At 32.5% G+C, this 19,396-nt stretch overlaps 2 protein-coding genes across 2 annotated transcripts; one reads left to right on the top strand and one right to left on the bottom strand.

The window, feature by feature from the left end:
- Positions 1-860: 860 nt before the first annotated feature.
- Positions 861-5,770, top strand: LOC146529980 (N-acetylglucosamine-6-phosphate deacetylase). Its single transcript, XM_085201304.1, has 6 exons — positions 861-1,237; positions 1,527-1,801; positions 2,352-2,570; positions 2,815-2,950; positions 3,220-3,396; positions 3,976-5,770. The coding sequence occupies exons 1-6, from the start codon at positions 1,033-1,035 to the stop codon at positions 4,158-4,160; spliced, it is 1,197 nt and encodes a 398-aa protein (XP_085057430.1). The 5' UTR covers positions 861-1,032; the 3' UTR covers positions 4,161-5,770.
- mei-P26 (E3 ubiquitin-protein ligase meiotic P26) lies at positions 4,331-19,192 on the bottom strand. Its single transcript, XM_085201303.1, has 9 exons — positions 18,931-19,192; positions 16,559-16,730; positions 16,301-16,445; positions 14,853-16,227; positions 14,071-14,342; positions 12,934-13,122; positions 12,327-12,495; positions 11,628-11,860; positions 4,331-11,322 (listed from the first exon to the last, which is right to left on the bottom strand). Exons 2-9 carry the CDS (start codon positions 16,669-16,671, stop codon positions 11,218-11,220), a joined length of 2,601 nt encoding a protein of 866 aa, XP_085057429.1. The 5' UTR covers positions 16,672-16,730; positions 18,931-19,192; the 3' UTR covers positions 4,331-11,217.
- Positions 19,193-19,396: the final 204 nt, after the last annotated feature.

Consider the following 19,396-nt stretch of genomic DNA (forward strand, 5'->3'; position numbering starts at 1 on the left):
CGCTGTCGACAGTAGCCACGTGACGCGGATATTACGTTACAGTAGAGAGATTCATAAAAATGACATATTTATCAGATGATATCTGCTGTAGAAGTATTGCACAATAATTAATATTATTTGAAAATAACATTTGTAAACACGCTATGTCTGCGCCCTAAATTTATTCGCTACAAATGCAATCGTGAAATTATTTTCCGCTACTGTTTTATAGCATATAAATAACCAAATTAAATATATAATAAATGAGTTGAATATAAAGTTCGTATTAGCATCGTCTCCGCGTCATTGCCCACAATGCCATTTTTATGAATCTTGTTTTACTTGAAATTTTGATTTTAATTTAAATAGAAATAACTGTATGTTTATCCCAAGGGCTTTCATCATTGTCTACATCTCTGCTGTATACAATCGAACAAAAATTGTTACAACCGTACCCAGTCCACCCTACCTATGAAACAATCACTTCTATGTCAACAATTGCTAGTTTAACAAATTTAAATTTTCATTTTATTTGTCTGGCTTTGAGCCCCATGAAGCCCTATAAAGTCCCATAAATGCATTCATTTTGTATGAAAAGGCCTCATATTCCGGCCTTTAATTTCTAGCAAATATTTGCTAAAAAGCTAAAATGTCTATTAACTTTATACATCAAGTTCCGTGTCCATATTTTACTGCCTTTTTTATAAGTTATTTAAATCAGTTCAGTTCAGTTTTTAATTTATGGCGTTTCGAGCGTGCCGTTATTTAAATCAAAATTTAAAATTTAGATTCTGTGTTTATTTACTTATAAAAAATGTATAAAACAATGTCACAATGACGTTGACATAAAATTTCATAATTTTCTGTCTGACTTTGACAGCAAAGCTCATGTATTCTTATTACTATTAGTATTAGTATTCGAGTCATTCTTGTTTTGTTAAACAATTTGCAGTTTCAATCCACACTTGCACAGTGCACAGTGCTGATTCAAAATTACAATACGTTGGACGTGTTTGTTATCAATTTATAGTTACATTATATTATCTTAATAAAATGAAAAATAAATCAGGCTTGACCAGATTTCACGATTGTTATATTCTTCGCAACAGTAAAATAATAAAGGAAGATCTTTGGATACGAGATGGCAAAATTATGAACCCTGAGCAAATATTTTATGTGGAACAAGCTGAAGCAGACGTAACGGTAAATTGTAATAATTTACTTATTGCTCCTGGATTTATAGATATTCAAAACAATGGTAAGAAACGATCGATTCTTGAGTTCGTATTCATTTTGTCAATTATAATAATAAGAGTTTTTTTTTAAAAAAAGTACATTCTTAATATATTTTGTTTTGTACAAATAATAAAGAACTCATAATTTATTTAATTTATTACTTATTTGTATTATAGTTTTGCTTATCATATAATTAAATATTTTTACCATGACCTCAAATGTTAGAAATTTGCATCTATGTCCTCAATAACATCTTACTAATATAAAACTAAAATGGACTGTATTGTTAGCTTATTTTTCTCTTACATTAGGTGGATGGGGTGTAGACTTTTCATATGATACTGAAGATGTTGAGAAAGGAGTACAAAAAGTGGCTAAGGAATTATTAGCCTATGGGGTGACCTCATTCTGTCCTACTATGGTGACATCTGAAAAAGAAAAGTACTTAAAAGTTTTACCCAGGATACAGAAAAAACAGGGAGGCAAATCTGGAGCAAGTATTTTGGGAGTTCATCTTGAAGGGCCATTTATCAATACAGCTAAAAAAGGAGCCCATGCTGATGAATTAATTGTAAATCCTGACAAGGTAAACAATTTTATGTTATATGCAGTTACAATTTTAAAAATCGATATTTTTTTTCTTTATAATAATTGTCCTTAAGCTTACAATTTTAAAATAGGTCAATTAAGAACAATATATTTCTTTTGCAATATTTATTATTATGATAAAGCCTTATCTGTAACCTACATTTACTTTAGTATAAATAATAAATACAATGATGAACTCTTATCAGTCAACATAAATGAAAACAGTTTCAGATGTCTGTTTGTAATATTATAATATTTAATATTAGTAAAAAATATAATAAATGATTTCCAAGAGTTTTAAGTCTTGCTATATTTATTTTGTTTTCTAAAAAATTCAATATTCTTAATTATACAATTTTGTACATTGATTGTTTTTCATTATTTGACTTGGTTTTCATTGTTATATTATAAAATGGACACAAGGTCCTGTCTTGACCTTGTTGGATCAGTGTTTGATGTTTGACCTAGTTAAAATAACCACAAACAATTAAAATTAAAGATTACATTACTGTACTTTTCTACATTACTTTTTTAAATTACTTTTCTAGGGCTTAGAATCCATTCTTGAAGTATATGGATCTTTAGATGATGTTATAATAGTTACTTTGGCACCAGAGCTCCCTGGTGCTTTGGCAGCAATAAGAGGCTTAACAAACCTTGGTATAAAAGTAGCCCTCGGACATTCTTCTGCTAGCCTCACCCAAGGTGAAGAAGGTGTGAAATGTGGAGCTAATTTAATAACTCATCTATTTAATGCCATGCTACCAGTAAGTTTATTAACATAATCTATATATTAATATTATTATGGCAAAAATATTGTTTTAGTTAAGATTCTAACATAGAAGTACAACAATAAAAATTATAACAAGTATATTATAATTAATTTGATTAATGGATGGTGAACTGCACCTCTTGGATGCTTTTCAAATTACCATTCACCCAGTGAATATTTTCCTTTCCTTCATATATATGAACACTTTAAAAAATTCTAACATATTTGTTTTCTCCAAGTTCCACCATAGAGATCCTGGTTTAGTAGGTTTACTAGCTTCTTCAACGGAAAAACAAGTATTCTATGGAATCATATCTGATGGAATTCATACTCATCCAGCTGCACTAAGGATAGCATGTAGAACCAATCCTGATGGTAAAATGATCACAAAATTTTATTTAATAGATTATTCAGATAGTATTTCTAGAATTATTTAATATTTTCTATGTTTAATTTTGAAGTGAAAGATTTTATTTAAATTGCAGAAAGCACTGTATTGTGCGGAATAAATATTTTTTTCAATTTTCGTTCAAAATCCGTGGCGAGAATGCGAAGGCACCTTGTTGTTATTTAAACAAATATTCACTGCACTACAAAATACGAATTCAAAATAAAACTATAGTAATAACAAACCTTAATTTTAGGTTTAATATTAGTAAGTGATGCTGTAGCCGCCCAAGGTTTACCAGACGGTAGTTACAGGATCGGCCCACAATCTGTGAACGTGGAGAACGGCCGCGCCTACGTCACTGGTACCAAAACACTGTGTGGAAGTACTAGCGGTCTCAACCATTGTGTTAAAATATTTAAAGATGCCACTGGTTTGTTTTTTTATTTATATAGCAGTTCTAATAAGTTTTTTTTTCAAGCTATATTCGGCACGTAAGCATTGAGATACTCCGATTTCCATTAAGACACTTCCGTTCCTCACTTTCCGTCCAACTCTTGAGGCATTGCGTGTGGAGAGGCGGCCTTGCCACCAGAGCGAGAAAATGAAAATATTAAATAATTTAATTGCCCCAGGTTGGAATCGAACCTACAACCGTCGCGTTTAGTTGCACGCTTGCGCTACAATGGCCTCAAAAGGATAAATGATTTTATTAAAATTTATTTTCGTTTCCCGTTCAACTGTCAGAATGGAGTTAACTCTTTTTTACAATAAACAATGTTAAGTAAAATGCATATAGACCAAGTTTTCTAAGTACTGTACGCCCAAGTGGTGGCCGCCCTGAAGTAAATTTCTCAACGTTTGCGCATTGTTAGTTGCGCACTCGGAAAGAAAATATTCATAAGAAAAAATCTAAAATCAAATTACGCAGCCGTCTTGCAGGTAACTTCAGGGTGGCCGTGACTCGTTTTTGTACTACTGACCACTAAAGGGTCACAATTTTTTTTTTCAGAATGTTCCTTGGAGTATGCGTTAGAAACAGCATCTCTACACCCTGCAAAAGCTTTAGGCATAGATCACATCAAAGGCACATTAAATTTTGGATCTGATGCAGACTTTATACTGTTAAATCCAGATACCCTCGACGTTAGATCTACTTGGATAGCTGGTGAATGTGTTTATAACAGTTCCTCATAAAATACCTCCCACGGAAAGTTACCATATTGTGATATAGTACATTTTATATATAAAATTTATGCACAAAGTGCTTTTATTATGACATTAAATCAATTGGAATAATAAATATTCTAAAATTATTTAAAAGTTTCATTAAAATAATTATAGAGGCTATAAAATAAAAAGATGTCTTGATAGTGGCATGGAAAATCTTTATTGAAGTAAATATATTTATAAAGTCAGTACAATTTAAGTTCAATAGTTTCCAAAAATATTAAAGTGCAGGTTGCTGATCACCTGGCAATGTTAAATATGATTATTTCTTAATTAAAATACAAGCTAATATTGAGAAAACTGTAATATGTGAATAATAACATGTATATACCTAAATAAAATCATGACAAAAATATATTTTAGGCAGGCTCTGAAATACACTGCTCTGTGCTGTTGTTATCCTGGCCATAGTTCACGATACATAATCAACTTAATCGTTAAGAGGCCGCTGACGTCACGTGACAACAAATTCTCAAGTGACACCAGCGACGTATAAATTTGGTCAAAATAAGATGTGCAACTAGTCAAAAAAACGAATTCTACGTGTGTCCACACGAAAATATCGCATGCCGACTAAGGTGACGATAATGTAGCGCAATCAATTCCTCCAGAGCGTTGTGGACAGACATACCAACTAGTTGGGCATCTTAAATTTACAATAAACCAAGTTACAAACTACGCAATGTATATTCATGTATACAATAATTACTAAGTGTATGAATGTATAATAATGTAAATACATTTTCATGAAAAACAAAATAATATCATGGAATATTCAAAGAGCCAAAATATTTGAGATTAACTCTACCTCGATATTATTAACTTCTAAGATCTAGGCACAATGCAGCAAAAACTCCTGTATGGATAACAATATTTCGTTGACTGTGGGGCAAAATAGTCTAATTATCCAGCCAACGCCACTACACGGGCCGCAAAGTCGTCATCCCCTTACTGCCGCTGGTGTACGAGCGAACTACTACGTCATTACATTAGTTTTAGTTACGTTAGGAACAAGCCTGGAACGGAGCAAGCAAGATTAGTAATATTTAAGTAGAGAAACGGATGCCCAACGATTCTAAATAGTGTAAATGAAAATGGATGACTTACAGTTAAATAAAAATGTCCGTGATCATATTATAATTATTTAAGATGGTCGATATCAATTATCGTTGGTATCCATTATGGTATAACAACCAGTACAGTATAGAGGACGGCGTTAGGTTACGGCCCGAGTGCGTGGGGTTGGCTCCCCTTGCAACTTGCTCTTACTGCAAGTCGCTATGAAGGCAACTACATCTAATAAAATTTTAACGTTTACAATTTTCTTTACGGAGGGTATTGTCTGTTAGATATATTTTTGTGTCACTGAAGTCCACTACAATACGTACACCCCACGTGGACTACATACTAAGTTTAAAATACTTTAACAGAATAAAATTATTGAGCAATATATTCCTAAGAGAATATAGTAGACATTTGCTCAGCTGCACCAACACTACAGAAAAAATATTTAAATCCTAATATCAAATACCAATGCACACTCCACAAATGTCATTTTCATATCAAAAAGATAAAAATTACTAATTAAATTATAAGCATTAAAGATATCTTTGGATCAAAATTAAAATATGCATAAAGAACATGCACCTTTCACACACAAACACAAATTACAAAAAATTTCAAATGTTAACATAAAATGACAAGAAATGAAATTAAAATGTGTAAACTTAGCATATACTTAAAACTAATTTAAAAACAAACGCCATTTTAAACGTACATCTCAACGAGATGAAAACACGGATGTTGTAAATTTATGCATGTAAAATTAAATTCTTTCTCACAGTACGGCAGATGTAAGCAAAAAAACATGGTGCGCATTGGTCTCGTAGGGTAAAACCTAAGGTAAAGTAAGATATCACCAACCGTGACCACAAATACGGGTTATTTTATATTTATATTATAATAAACAAACATTTGTCTGTCTACATATGACGTATTGTGAGATACAAATAGATTCAATATGATATGTTTTTTTATATACTGAATAATTTGCGTGATGAGAACATCTAAATGGCCGCTTATGTGAAAAAATTATGCTTATAGTTAAAGAATCAAATGAATTAAAAAAATAAAATACTACAATACGTAAATACCAAGAATTGTATATTAAAATATTTGTACTTTTACTGACTAAAGGAAAAAACATTGGCAACTGCTAATAATCCTACGATTATAAAAAAAATAACTTGTATAATGTAGATTGAAAATGGTCTTCTCAAATTCGTTCACTCTAGATGTGGAATGCAATTAGAATTCTTTAACAATATTAAAAGGTATAATAATATATTAAATTTTTATAATCAGCTCAACAATGTATATAATCTATAATAATTTAAAAGCCTAGATCCAAACTGTGATATTTATTGCACAAGCACTCTGTGGCTTATAAATTCCGATTGGAATAGAGCTCACAACCTTAATTGTTGGTTTTCAAAAAGTGGAGACCAAATAAGTCGGTGGTGTTAAGGTGGGTGAAGAAATATGTATATATAAATATCATATCATAAACATGCTAAACAACTTAAATACTCGGTATATTTGAATAGTATTTCTGAACCATACAGCGATGACAATAACAATACAATACTTCGAAGATCACTCACTATACTTGTCAGGCAAGCAGGTGATCAGCGTACTGTGCCCTAACCAGACCGAGAGACTATATCAGAAAAGTAAAGTTGGCCAAACCCCACCCACAATCACAATGCGGTCCAAACACTCGCAAGCAGCCCTGGGATGAGACGCCAGCCAGCCAGAGCTGGATTGCAGTCAAAAAAATGTCTCACTGCGTACTAAAGACGTATGTTTATTATATAACCCAAAGACAATTTGCGAGTGCTTTGACAATGCCACGACTCCACCAGAACCATCGACCTGTGCTTGGTGCCACAAATAGGCAATACGCCCACCTCCAATAGGGAGGGTAACATTAGAGCTCACCTTGTGCGCTGCGAACCCTACATATATCACACTATATGGCACTAAATATATTTGCTTCGACAATAAATTTTCATAGCCACATCTTTTAAACGGCGTTTTCGTTAAATATTTATTAGGCTTTACAATTATAACACACTATTTTCTTTATTCGTAAGCGTGAACACTATAAGGCCCAGAACGACAATCGAACTGGTACTGTGAGCGCTTTATCGAGTGCCATATAATGTAATAACTACATCTACTGAAGTTATTATTGCTGGATACATAAGGGAATATAGATTCAAGAGAAATATATTTACCAAAAATTGCTTTAAAGTGTATATAGGTAACTTTTAAGATTCCCGAGAAAGGCTACTGTTAATGTACTCTAATGATACAATTATTATCAAGTAATGTCAATGGACAATAAATACCATTTGACCTGCCATTACCCCATGACTAAGTGCTTACTTGCTACAGCAAGAATATACAGCCAAAGAGAGGGTGGCCTTACTCCCCCCCCCCAAACCTCCACCCTCCCTGCCCTGCTACCCCTATCCCCACTACCCCCTACCCTTCTACCCACAACAACGCTAACAACATCACGCTAGGGCAAACACGTCATACTGTTCTCTTTGTATATCAATTGAAAAATACTAACTTCTACGTAAACCTCTACATCGACACCTATATAAGATACATGGCAAGAACAAAAGGAAACATTGTCAAGGATATATCACCAAAATAATTCAAGTGTAAGAACAAAGTAATAATACACAAATGAAAATACTTTAAACATACGGCCAAATAATCAAGCCGATGTAATAATAATAATCATCATCATTCGAAAAATTACACATATAATATAAATATATATATTAAACTTCAAATTTATTAATATTGAAATTCACACATAAAATAGTATAATTTGTAAAATTATCCAAAACTTATCACACCACTTTTTAATAATTTTATGCAACCCTAAGCAATATTATTAATAGCGTCAAACGCTCCCTTTGGGGCTTATTAAGTTCTATTTCGGTTAATTTTACGTCACTAACACACAATAATTTTGATCATTGGACAACAAATAAAAAAAATTGAACTTTATAATAATAATAATATTAAAACCCTGGATAATTATTAATAAAACAAATTAAATTGGCAACAATTAGTAACTAATTTTATAATTATTATACAATAAAATAATTACTATGTGCATGCACAAAATATCGTAAGAAAATAATTTGGCAGTAAAAATTCGTAACACTAAGGCCTATACGCACTGGCCAAAAATACTATAAATATAGGCCCGGAACATACATATACTAAAACGAAACATTAAAAATGACGAAATCAGAGTATTATAATCAGATTTCACGCCTATCATCCACGAAGGGGTTAATAATGACTCATTTATAACCTAGTTAAAAAAAATAAAGAAAATAAAATTCCCTAATACTATCGGGACAAAAATCCTGAAACAAATAACTTAAAAACAATAAGAAAAAAATAAACCCAAAAGTTACTCACTAAATAGAGGATTCAAGACCACGTCAAATTAACCACGGTGATGCCCCTCCCGAACCTTCCTGCTGAGGTCTCTCTATTATTGCTTATATCACATTAAACGTTGCTATGTATTTAAGAAATATTCCAATACACAACAAATTAAACAAATCAATTAGTAATCTAATTAAGTACATACATTTAAATTACGCGATACATTACTAGTGAATTGCTATAATATTTTTTTTAATATATGAATGATAATAATATGGCTCAGCAATACACATTCATTTTGGTTCCACATTAAATAATAATAAAAATTAAAATAGTAACGTTATAGCTTAATGTTCTATATAATATAGGAATCCAGGAACTTAAAATGTTCAAAAATATATAAATATTTCGAATTAATCAGACGATTGCTCGCTTGTCTTTTAATTTAAATTTAAATATCCAAAAGAATTAGAGAGCAATTTTAGTAAAACAATTTGTAAATAAAATATCACACTCCATACTAGGTGGTCTGGTTAAGTACTTCAGTAATACAAGGGTTGATATTGCAAACCAGCGACTCTAATACTAACAAGACTTTCGTTTTCTTGCGATAAAAATGTCACCAATATAAAAAGTTAACATCAAATTTCAACATATAAAAAAAAGTAATACAAAATACTAATCTTTGGAAGACGAAAGCCGAGACGCGCAAAATTAAAATGTTTCAAAAAACTCCGCAATCACCATTTGCAATACATCGTAAAACCATATTATTATCAGTGTTTATTTAATATACATCAGACATTTTAATTAGATAAAACCGACAAATATTAATTTTACATGAAAATGTTTGATGTCATTTTTTACTACTAACCACAATTTTAACACTTTTTTTTTAATTATTTCATCTACTATCTAAAAAACTTAATGAATCTCAAATTTGGAATATTAAATGTGGATAGCTATAAAAATATATATTTTGGCGAAACTGTATACGAATTTAAAACACATTAACATGTAGAAATAAAATTTGTTTATAATGGCACGTTCATGAATATATATTTTTAAAAATTTATATAATAATATTAATATTCAACAATCAAATGCGACAAGTGAAGAGTGCTAAATAGCTTTGTGACGCGCAATACCCGTGTTGCAACAAGTCGCTTTTTATCCATAAAATTTCAAAATCCAATGTTTCATACAATCTATATACACGAAGATGCCACATAAACGGTCCAGTTTACTCTGTAATTAGTTATCTGTACAAAATTATGTTCAGTTACAGTGGCTCCCAATATAATAAGATCAGATAAATTTAAATCAACCAAATCGTATATTATTATATCATCATTAATAGCCTACCCGTGAGAAGGTTTCAAATATAGGCTCTCAAAACAAGAGTACATGAAAAAACGTTTTGTATAGACACAAGAAATCTGTAAATGGTAAATATATTTTAACGGACAATATATAATATTGTATACGCGATTAACCTAAACTAGATGGCACGTTATTTTAGTGTCGCCTCCTTTGGTCATAATATAATAATAATAATTAATAATAGTTAATAATAAAATTTTGCTAACAATAACTCAATTGTGCGTAATGACGTGTCCGAATACGGGCTGCGATCGTAACGAGTTCCGAATTACTTCTCCGAATAAAATAGACCACAAAACGGTTATATTGTTTAAAATGCAAACATTATTTTTCGCCACTCGATTGTTTATAGAATCAAAGTTGACTATGTGATGGTGTGGTCGACAAACTTTCAAGATATTACTTTAGACAAAAATGTAAATTTACGGAGAAACGCAATTAATAATGAGGCGACACTCCCACGCAGACCCCTAATTGACATGTATTATCTTCACTCGAACTAGGAACCATATCAGCTGCTAAATTTAGAAAAATAATCGAAATTCCAGCCAACAGTCGGAAGTGCAAATACAAAACGTTAAGTTTTGATCGTAGACCAATCACGTTAGGTAGAAAATCGGCAACAGAGCTATAGTGTAAAATGTAAATATATAACCGTTAATTCAAACGCCAAACTAATCAAAAATCAATATCTCTCAAACGTGTAAAGACTACGACCAAATCGATAATTTGAACTTCACAAGCATTACTGACTGGATCGTAACATATGTAAAAAAAAATAATAGCCTAAACTTTGGATTGTATGTTATTATAACTAAATGCAACCATAATAAAAAAAAGTGAGATGAATTAAACCGAAATCACCGAATCATAGTATACTTTGGGAATATTTATCCACAGGCAGGAACTGTTTAGATCCTAAATTATAAATTCACAACATAGGATAATAATAATAATAATAAAATAAAAAATAATATGTATTTACAGTTCACTTCGAGTGGATAGTGACTATAGTGAAAAAAACACAAAACAATAAAACAGTCAAATACTGGTTTAGCAAAAATGTTAAGCTTTGTAAAATCAGCAATTAAATATAATAATAAAAGGGAATAAATGTGAGATCTTGTAGTATGCAGACTTACAGCCATTGAGTTATTCCTCAGACAATGTATAGGGTGTTGAGGACTAGAACATGGTGATTATTCTTAGCCAGAGTGACAATGTAACCTTCTGACGTTATTTTTAGACCACAGCAGCGGGACACCTGCAACACAACATGAAATATTATTAATAAAAAAACTTAAAAATTCTTAAATTACTTCCCAATTCCGCATTAATTAAAATAAAGAAAAATCTTACTAAATAAATAAAACATAATTATTATGTTTTGTGTTCTATGTGTGTGTGTCTTTGTGTATTAGATGTATTACATATGTTACCTTAATATAGGTTCTTTATATTATCTATTTTTGTACATACACATATAAATAAATATTGATGAACCAATTTTAATAAAAAATAATTTTAAAGCACTTAACCCAACAATTAATATAATAAAACAAAACTCACCTTAACATAAGGGCACTCAAACTCGGTGACCAAGACGCCATCCCTGGTGAAGACGGCCACGTGGAACTTGTTGCCGTGGGAGTCCCCGATGAGGACGTCGCCCGCGTCCGAAACGTCGATGCCGTTGGGGAAGTTGGTGACGTTCTCGCAACCAATGCGGCGCAGGAACCGGCCCTCGTCGTCGAACACTACTACACAGTGCCCTTTAAAATCGCACACGTAGAATTCTTTACCTGAAATGTTTCGATATTTATTAAAATTATAAAAAGAATTGTTTATATAAAAAGACTATTTGTTTATATTATGTGGATTGATAGAAAATAGACTCTGAAAGGAAATGTACTTTTAACACATTTGTTTCATTTCCACTAAATCAAAGTTTTATCATATATACAAATTAATCGTTATTATACTATTATATCCATGACAATAATTTAAAACCGATGCTTAATTAAAGCAAGACACAAGAATTCAAAACTTCTTAAAAACATACTAAGTGTACTAATACTTTTTTGAAAAGTATAAAAATTTTAATGTAGCGAGATTTGAACCCGCGCTACTTAGAAACCGTCCAAGCGCTCTGACCACTAAGCCATACGTTCACAGAACGTAAAAAGTTTCTTAAAATTATTTTTATTTCCTAAATGTGGAATAACACTTTAAAAATTATAAAAATAACTGAGTGTGCTTATTACATACCACTGATAGCGATATCAGAAGGTTCTCGCATACACTCGCTACAATCAAACCAGCTCATGAGGTCTCCTTCCTCAGACAAAATAAACACGGTGGGCGTCACACTGTCCACGGCGACAATGAGACCCTCGGCGGTCACGGCTAAGCCCGCCACGATGTCGATGAATCGCACCTGTCAAATGTTAATAGAATATAATTTCCTTGGGTAATTTGAGTTTGACCCAGTAAAACCCTTGCCAATGGCTATATACTGATGACATTACTATTACTAATAGATATATATATATTTGATAGTAAGATACATATCATGTACATGTAAGAGGTGGTTCACAGTTTCACGGTTCACATTTGTGGAAATGAAATATTGAACATTTTCATCTCCTGGCTCTAGTAATTCTGCCACCACTCAACAAGATTAGTAGGGAATGGAAGGAAACGTCTTAATGGGAATGGAGTGTCCTAACACTAGATTCCCAAGTTCCCTCCATCCTCTCTCTCTGTCTGTTATGTGCGGGGATACAGTGTAAAATCATCGAGCCAATAAAAAAACTAAAGAACGCCGACAAGAAGAACGTGACATAACTCAAAAAGTTCCTGAAAAAAAACATACAGCAATCTTCTTCAAAAAATGTCCATTCTTGGTGAATATTTGCATTCTGGAACGTTCGTTGCCGCGGTCGCAGACCACAAACTTGCCGGTGGCACGGACCACCGCCACCTTACGGGGGTACCACAACTGCCCCTCCTCCTTGCCCGCGACGCCAAAATTGAACTTGTGGTTGCCGGATTTGTCGAATACCTGGAAAATATTGTTTTTGTTTATATATAAGAAAGATTTAAAAAAAATAAAAATGTGCGCATAGTGCGCAAAATGGGCGTGTAAAATTTCACTGGGCAACGGGTCTTACAAATGTGTCCAGCTATGAGAACGATGGGAGGAGTCAAAAAATTATTTAATTCATGTGACGTAATTTATAGCAGGTTATAAAAACATATTGTTCTTCGCCAAAACTCTTTTCAGCAATCTTCAAGATACATATTTGTAAAACAATTTAAAGTAATATCGTTCTCATTAATTAAGGAATTAACTCGTAACTAACGCATTTACATTCATACTCTGCCGGTCTGCCCCACTGCAAAATTATAGTTTCATTTAATTTATATAAAAAAAAGATTAAATCAATAAAGCAGATAAAACATACTCAGAATAATATTTTATAGAACACCAAGATTTTTAATTAGCAATATTAACTATCAATATTTACTAGGGTATTATTTATTTCATGTTGTATTGTTAGAGTATTAGCAAATGTTTATAGTTACAGTCAAATCTTGACAACACAGCTATTCTTTTCAATACAAAGGTTGACTGACAAAATAATAACACCACTATGATGGCTTAATATCAATACATAAGCATGTTATAAATGAGAACAAATTTAATATAAAAACTACTATTTATGTCAACAAAATTAATAGATGATAATTTTATTATTTGTTACTGTGCATTATCTTACATATTTGTGAGCCATAATTTTCAAATACATAAGTCAATTAACTTGTCAAATATCCAAACACAATATTATAAAAATAAAATCTATATTAATATACCAAAATTATAAAACTAAAGAGTATTAGTATATATATCAAGAAAGGCTATAAACTATATTTTCTTCAGTAATAGTTACAGTCACAGCTACAGGTACGAAATTGTAAGAAAAACCCAATAAAATATAGTGAATCGTACCGTTATACGATGGTTATTGGTATCAGCGACTATAATATCTTCATCATTGCCCAAACAGAATCCATGGGGCGAGTTAAACTGTCCTTTCCCTGAGCCAAGTTGCCCAAATTTGAATCTAATGTGCATTGGAGTAGCTTTAGTAGCACGGACTAAAGGGGCTGGAGGGACAACCAGGGCAGCTTCCTCTGCAGGTGTTAAGAGCGGTCTACCCGGTGATACTCCTCGAGGGCCAACACTCCCAATGCTACCTACACCACCGAAACCATTCACTTCTGAAAATTAATTAAATTGCAAAAATCAGCTTCATTCTTTTCCCCAGGCAAGGTAGGCATAGGAAACCTAATCCTAAGACACTCGGCTCTCGACTTCCCGATTAATTTTCGAGACGTTGCGCGTTGAGTGGCGGAAATCAACGAAACGATCTGTTGATTTATAAAATAAATAGGTAGATACATAAAATATATTGTATGAAAACTTGTTTACATGTTAATATAATTAATGCTGTATAACATTAATACTGTAATTAAATAACATACTAAATAAAGATTGTAACTAATAGCCATTAAAAATGTTACTGATAAGAAATTTTCAATATGTGAACCTTAACTACTCAGATAGAATTAGTGGGATATAAAATAACAATTTTCGTGTTGTACTTAAGCATATATCAATTGAATTACATTGACATTAAGAAAAAAATATTTTTCTATATTTAAAAAAAAAATCAAGGTATTAAAGACAAAAATGTAAAAATTCCAAATATAAAATATAGAACTACCTACCGGTATTCAGTCCAAGTTTTGCGAGAGCCTGCAAGTTGTTGTATGCTTGAGGCGAGTTAAGTTCGCCGGCGAGCAATTCCGCTAGGGTGAAAGGAGGTGCTGGCGAAGCGTGCTGCGGAGGTGGCACGTCCTTCTCCGCAATGCTGGCGAGCTGCTGCAAGTTGTACTCCACCATGGACGGTAATGCTGGGACCCCGACTCCAGTCACTCCGCCCACTCCAGGAAGGTTGTTCACGTTGACCACACCAGGGATCACACTCGTGTTGGACACTGCACCGACGGCTCCCACGCCTGGCACGCCGATAGATGACACTCCTCCGACTGACACTCCCACGACACTACCCACGCCAGTAACGCGGCGCATATTGCCAAGTGGCAGGTCATCAAAGACTGGTGCACTGGTCACGGAAACGGCTGGTGAATGTGAGTTCGATGCAACAGAAACGATAGCCGACGATTCACTGGCACGTTTCCTCTCTTCGGCACGAGTTGCTTCAGTGCGAAATACCCCAAACGTTTCCTCAGCTATCGAGTCAAACTTATCCATTTTCGTAACGAACTCTAGAGAATAATCAACATCAAATTCGGGCGCTCCTTCCAAGAGCCGTGCAAATTGCGATGCGACAGTCTTCTTCAGCATCACAATTTCAGTGCCGTCTCCCCTGCGAAGAAGTCTGGCGGCAAATTTACAAGCACAGTCAATGCGCTGGACAGTTTTATCAACGCGATCAAATAAATCCATTACTTTAAGCTCTCTCTCTTTGTGCAACCTTTCTAGTTCTTCCAAGGATTTCTCGCGACATCTTTCGAGAGCCGCTTTATAAGCGTGAAAGGCTTCGTTAACAACAGTTTCAGCGTCATCTCTTTGTCTTTGTAGATCTCCCAAGGCGTCGTCGAGGCGGGCGGACGCACTGCCCGCCGCCACAGCCCGAGCGTTCGCTTCTACGATGAAACTTCGTAACTCTGCGCGTAAATTTGGTTCAGCATCAACAATGCGCTCACAACGGTGTTCTCCAACTTTGTGGTCGACAGTTAGACATTCCGTGCAAGCCCCGACTTCGCACTCGCAGCAATAAAACTTGAGACTTTCTCCAGCGTGACGAGTGCAAAATATAGGCTTATGCACTGCAGCCTTTTCCTTAGAAGATCGCAGAGCGTCAAATGGGACGACACGGTGGTTTTCAAAACATCTCATAAATTCGTGAGCAGAATTGCAATTGGAACATAAGAAATGAGAGCAATCAGTGCATCTAGCAACAGCTGGTTCCTTGCTTTTGCAACAAGTGCAAACAACAGATTGATCCATGGACGACACATCCAAGATATTAGTAAGGACATAATCCGACGGAAGTGATGCAGCTCCACCGCCCGGCATCTATATGAAATATACATTTACTAATCTGCGTTTATTAACTATAAAAAAATTAAACAATAAATTTAATTACCACCTTGGTTTCTTGTTTGCATGAAGGACATTCAACAGCCAAATCATATTTAAGAGAATCCCCAGCTTCATTTACCATCAATTTGTCAATACACGCTTCACAGAATACATGAAGGCATGACAGCACTCGTGGACTGCACAATTTATTGCTGTAACGATTATAATTAAAATCTTCAGTTACTTTTCCTAAAATATATGATATGACACTCCATCATAATTTGTGTTTACATAAGCTTTCATTATCAAGTACAGTTATACTTACTCGCATATTTTACAATTTTGATCCTGTTTACCATTATCAGTAGACTCCAACGAACCTTCATCACCAAGACTAACAAGGCCATCCCCGTAAAGATCGCCGTTTATTTCTTCCATTTTAACTTATAATTACAGTGGTGTATAATGTATAATTTTTTACTTCAATCAACAATAATCTGAAATAAAAAACATTAACTAAGCAAAAAACATTGCAAATGCATCCAGTTCCATATTAAGCAATTATAATTTTAAAAATATTTCATAAAGAATGATTGCTATTTAACTGAATATAATACTAAAATGATTACAATATTTTTAGGTTCACACTTTATCCCACATATAGGCAAATACTAAGACATTTCTTTCCCCATGCACTGCTCAATTTTTGAGGCTGTGTGTTCAGTGGAGGGACACAGCACCTCCATACTGTCTTGTTACCACAAGAAAATGAAAATAATTAATTTCCCCAATTGGAAATTGAATCCTTACGGGTTGGTCATGTTTACAGTATGAAATTATGCCTCTGTGGCACAGAGGTCTCGGTTATTAATATTAATTATATTAACTGCTTGACTTCACTTTTATGCAAAAATCTGTTACGTTTTTTAATTGCCTATACTGACATATATGAGAGTTAAATTTTAATTTGGCTTATTTTATTGATTTTTGAAATAGATATCCAAGATTTAATACCTACTCATGCACCATAGGTATATTATAAATGTAAAATTTAAATTGTTAATACTAATGTAAGTTTTATTCTACATATTACTTACTATATCAAAAGGGTTTATTTTTGTATTTTAAATTGTAAGATATGGCAAATATATAAAAATATTAAAGTAAATCAAGTGCAAGTATTATATATTTTCATTTTTAAATGTTTGTGTTACACAATTGTACAAAGAAAGTCAAAATTAAAGAAATATCACAATCTATCCACTATTTTATTCTTCTCTTAAAAATAATTCAGAAATACCCTTAGATTTAAGATATACACAGTAAAAGTAAAAGTGAGAGATACAGCAAAATCTCTCTATAATTTGAGTCTGTCACCCGCCTAGAAGTATCATCAAGTTATTTCTAGAACATACTACATATATTATAGGAAAAAATTAAATTTGATTAGATAAAGATAGCGCAGAAGTACAATGGAGGCAACTGTTAATGCACATTTAAAGAGGCCTGGTGAACCTACACTTTTATTGCAGTTCCCAAAGACAGTGCTCCTTATCCTTCAATACAATAAGCCTACCTAAGCATGGGGAAAGTCTCTTCTCATAACGGTGCCTGTTACCAAAAAAATTTGAGTGTATAAACTTTTTATTAGTGATATGAATTTATGAATGACCAGGCTTTTAACTAACATAATCTTTTCTCCTCATTCTGTGATATAAACATAGTTGAGTGTAGACTGATCTTAAGATCAGCCAAGCTACAGCCTCAGCTGTAGAACATAGATTTTTAATCTCTATATTATAGCATAAGGAATTTAGGAGATTTAGACCTAATTTACTCCTTTAAATAAGAATGTATCAAAAATCATAGAATTAAAAGAAAAAAATCCTGTAATTTCAAATTTAGTAACAAATTAAGTGTTTACATTTTTTTTCAAAATTGTACATTACTTTTTACCAATAATCAAATGTCAATCAAAATCATATCCAAATGTCTTCTGTCTGTTAAAAAAATATATTATAATGTGTTTATGAAACATGTCAATTAATATTAAATTAAGTAAATACTTATACACACCATTAATTTTAATATGAAGAGAATATTTAATATATTTGCTAATATATCTTTTAGAAGATTTTACAAATGTATTTTATAAAAAGAATCTTAAAAAAATGAGAAAAAGTCACTAAGCACTCGAATCTATAAGAAAATTGGTCTTACAAAAATTATTACTATATATAAATTTTGGTTATCATATTTTGAAGTTTATTTTACTTGCAATTTAATCTTATTCGGGTTTTACTAACATATTAAAAAAGTATTCCTGAAAATTAATAGTATACTAACAATATAATAGCGAATATTTTGGCTTATTAGAAATTATTATGAAGATAAATTAAATATTAAGTAAAAAATTCTGTTACCTTTTCACTTCTTTCAATTCCCAGCAATATATAAGGCTAGTTTCGTATTTTAGGCATTTAATAATGATAACATTGAATTAAAACAGTAAGTTAAAATTTCAATACATCTCTAGACCGAAGGTATCTACATACCTACACTGAAGTACCTATCATAAACGCAATGCACCATGCACGCTGCAGACAATGGCGAAGGTCGATAGACCATTTCTACGCGATTTTTACCCCTCATTTTAAATAATAGACGACAAATATATACATAAAGTAATTTACTAACCTTTAACAGTAATATTTTGTGGAATGGGCGATAATTAAACACGCAAAATGTTCTACCACGCCGTAACTATGAGAATATTCATCACTATGTAAATAAATAAAAAATGAGCATCAAGCTTCAATAGATATATTTTTTAAATAAAATAGTTTCTTCGATGAGTTTTTAAAGAATGTTTTGTCACGTTCTCATTTTAAAAAGGCGAATGAATACATCACTGTTTAGGTATTGATTTTCTTCGTTGGTTGCGCTTAAATTGTAGAAATATCTCATATAGCAACACTAAAAATATCGCGCCAAATGAGCGTAAGCTCACCTCTACACACAGTAATCAAAATCTTTTTAATGAGATAAATTATCATGATATTAATTTATTTTAAATATAATGTGAAAATCACAAAACGAATTTTCTAGATTTATTATATTTTATATCATTTTTTATTTTTAAGGGAAATGGATTAAAAGGCAT

This window comes from Heliconius melpomene, chromosome 17 (genome assembly GCF_056956725.1).
Source record: "Heliconius melpomene rosina isolate 202511_hmr_F chromosome 17, ASM5695672v1, whole genome shotgun sequence".
Classification (NCBI taxonomy): Eukaryota; Metazoa; Arthropoda; class Insecta; order Lepidoptera; family Nymphalidae; genus Heliconius; species Heliconius melpomene.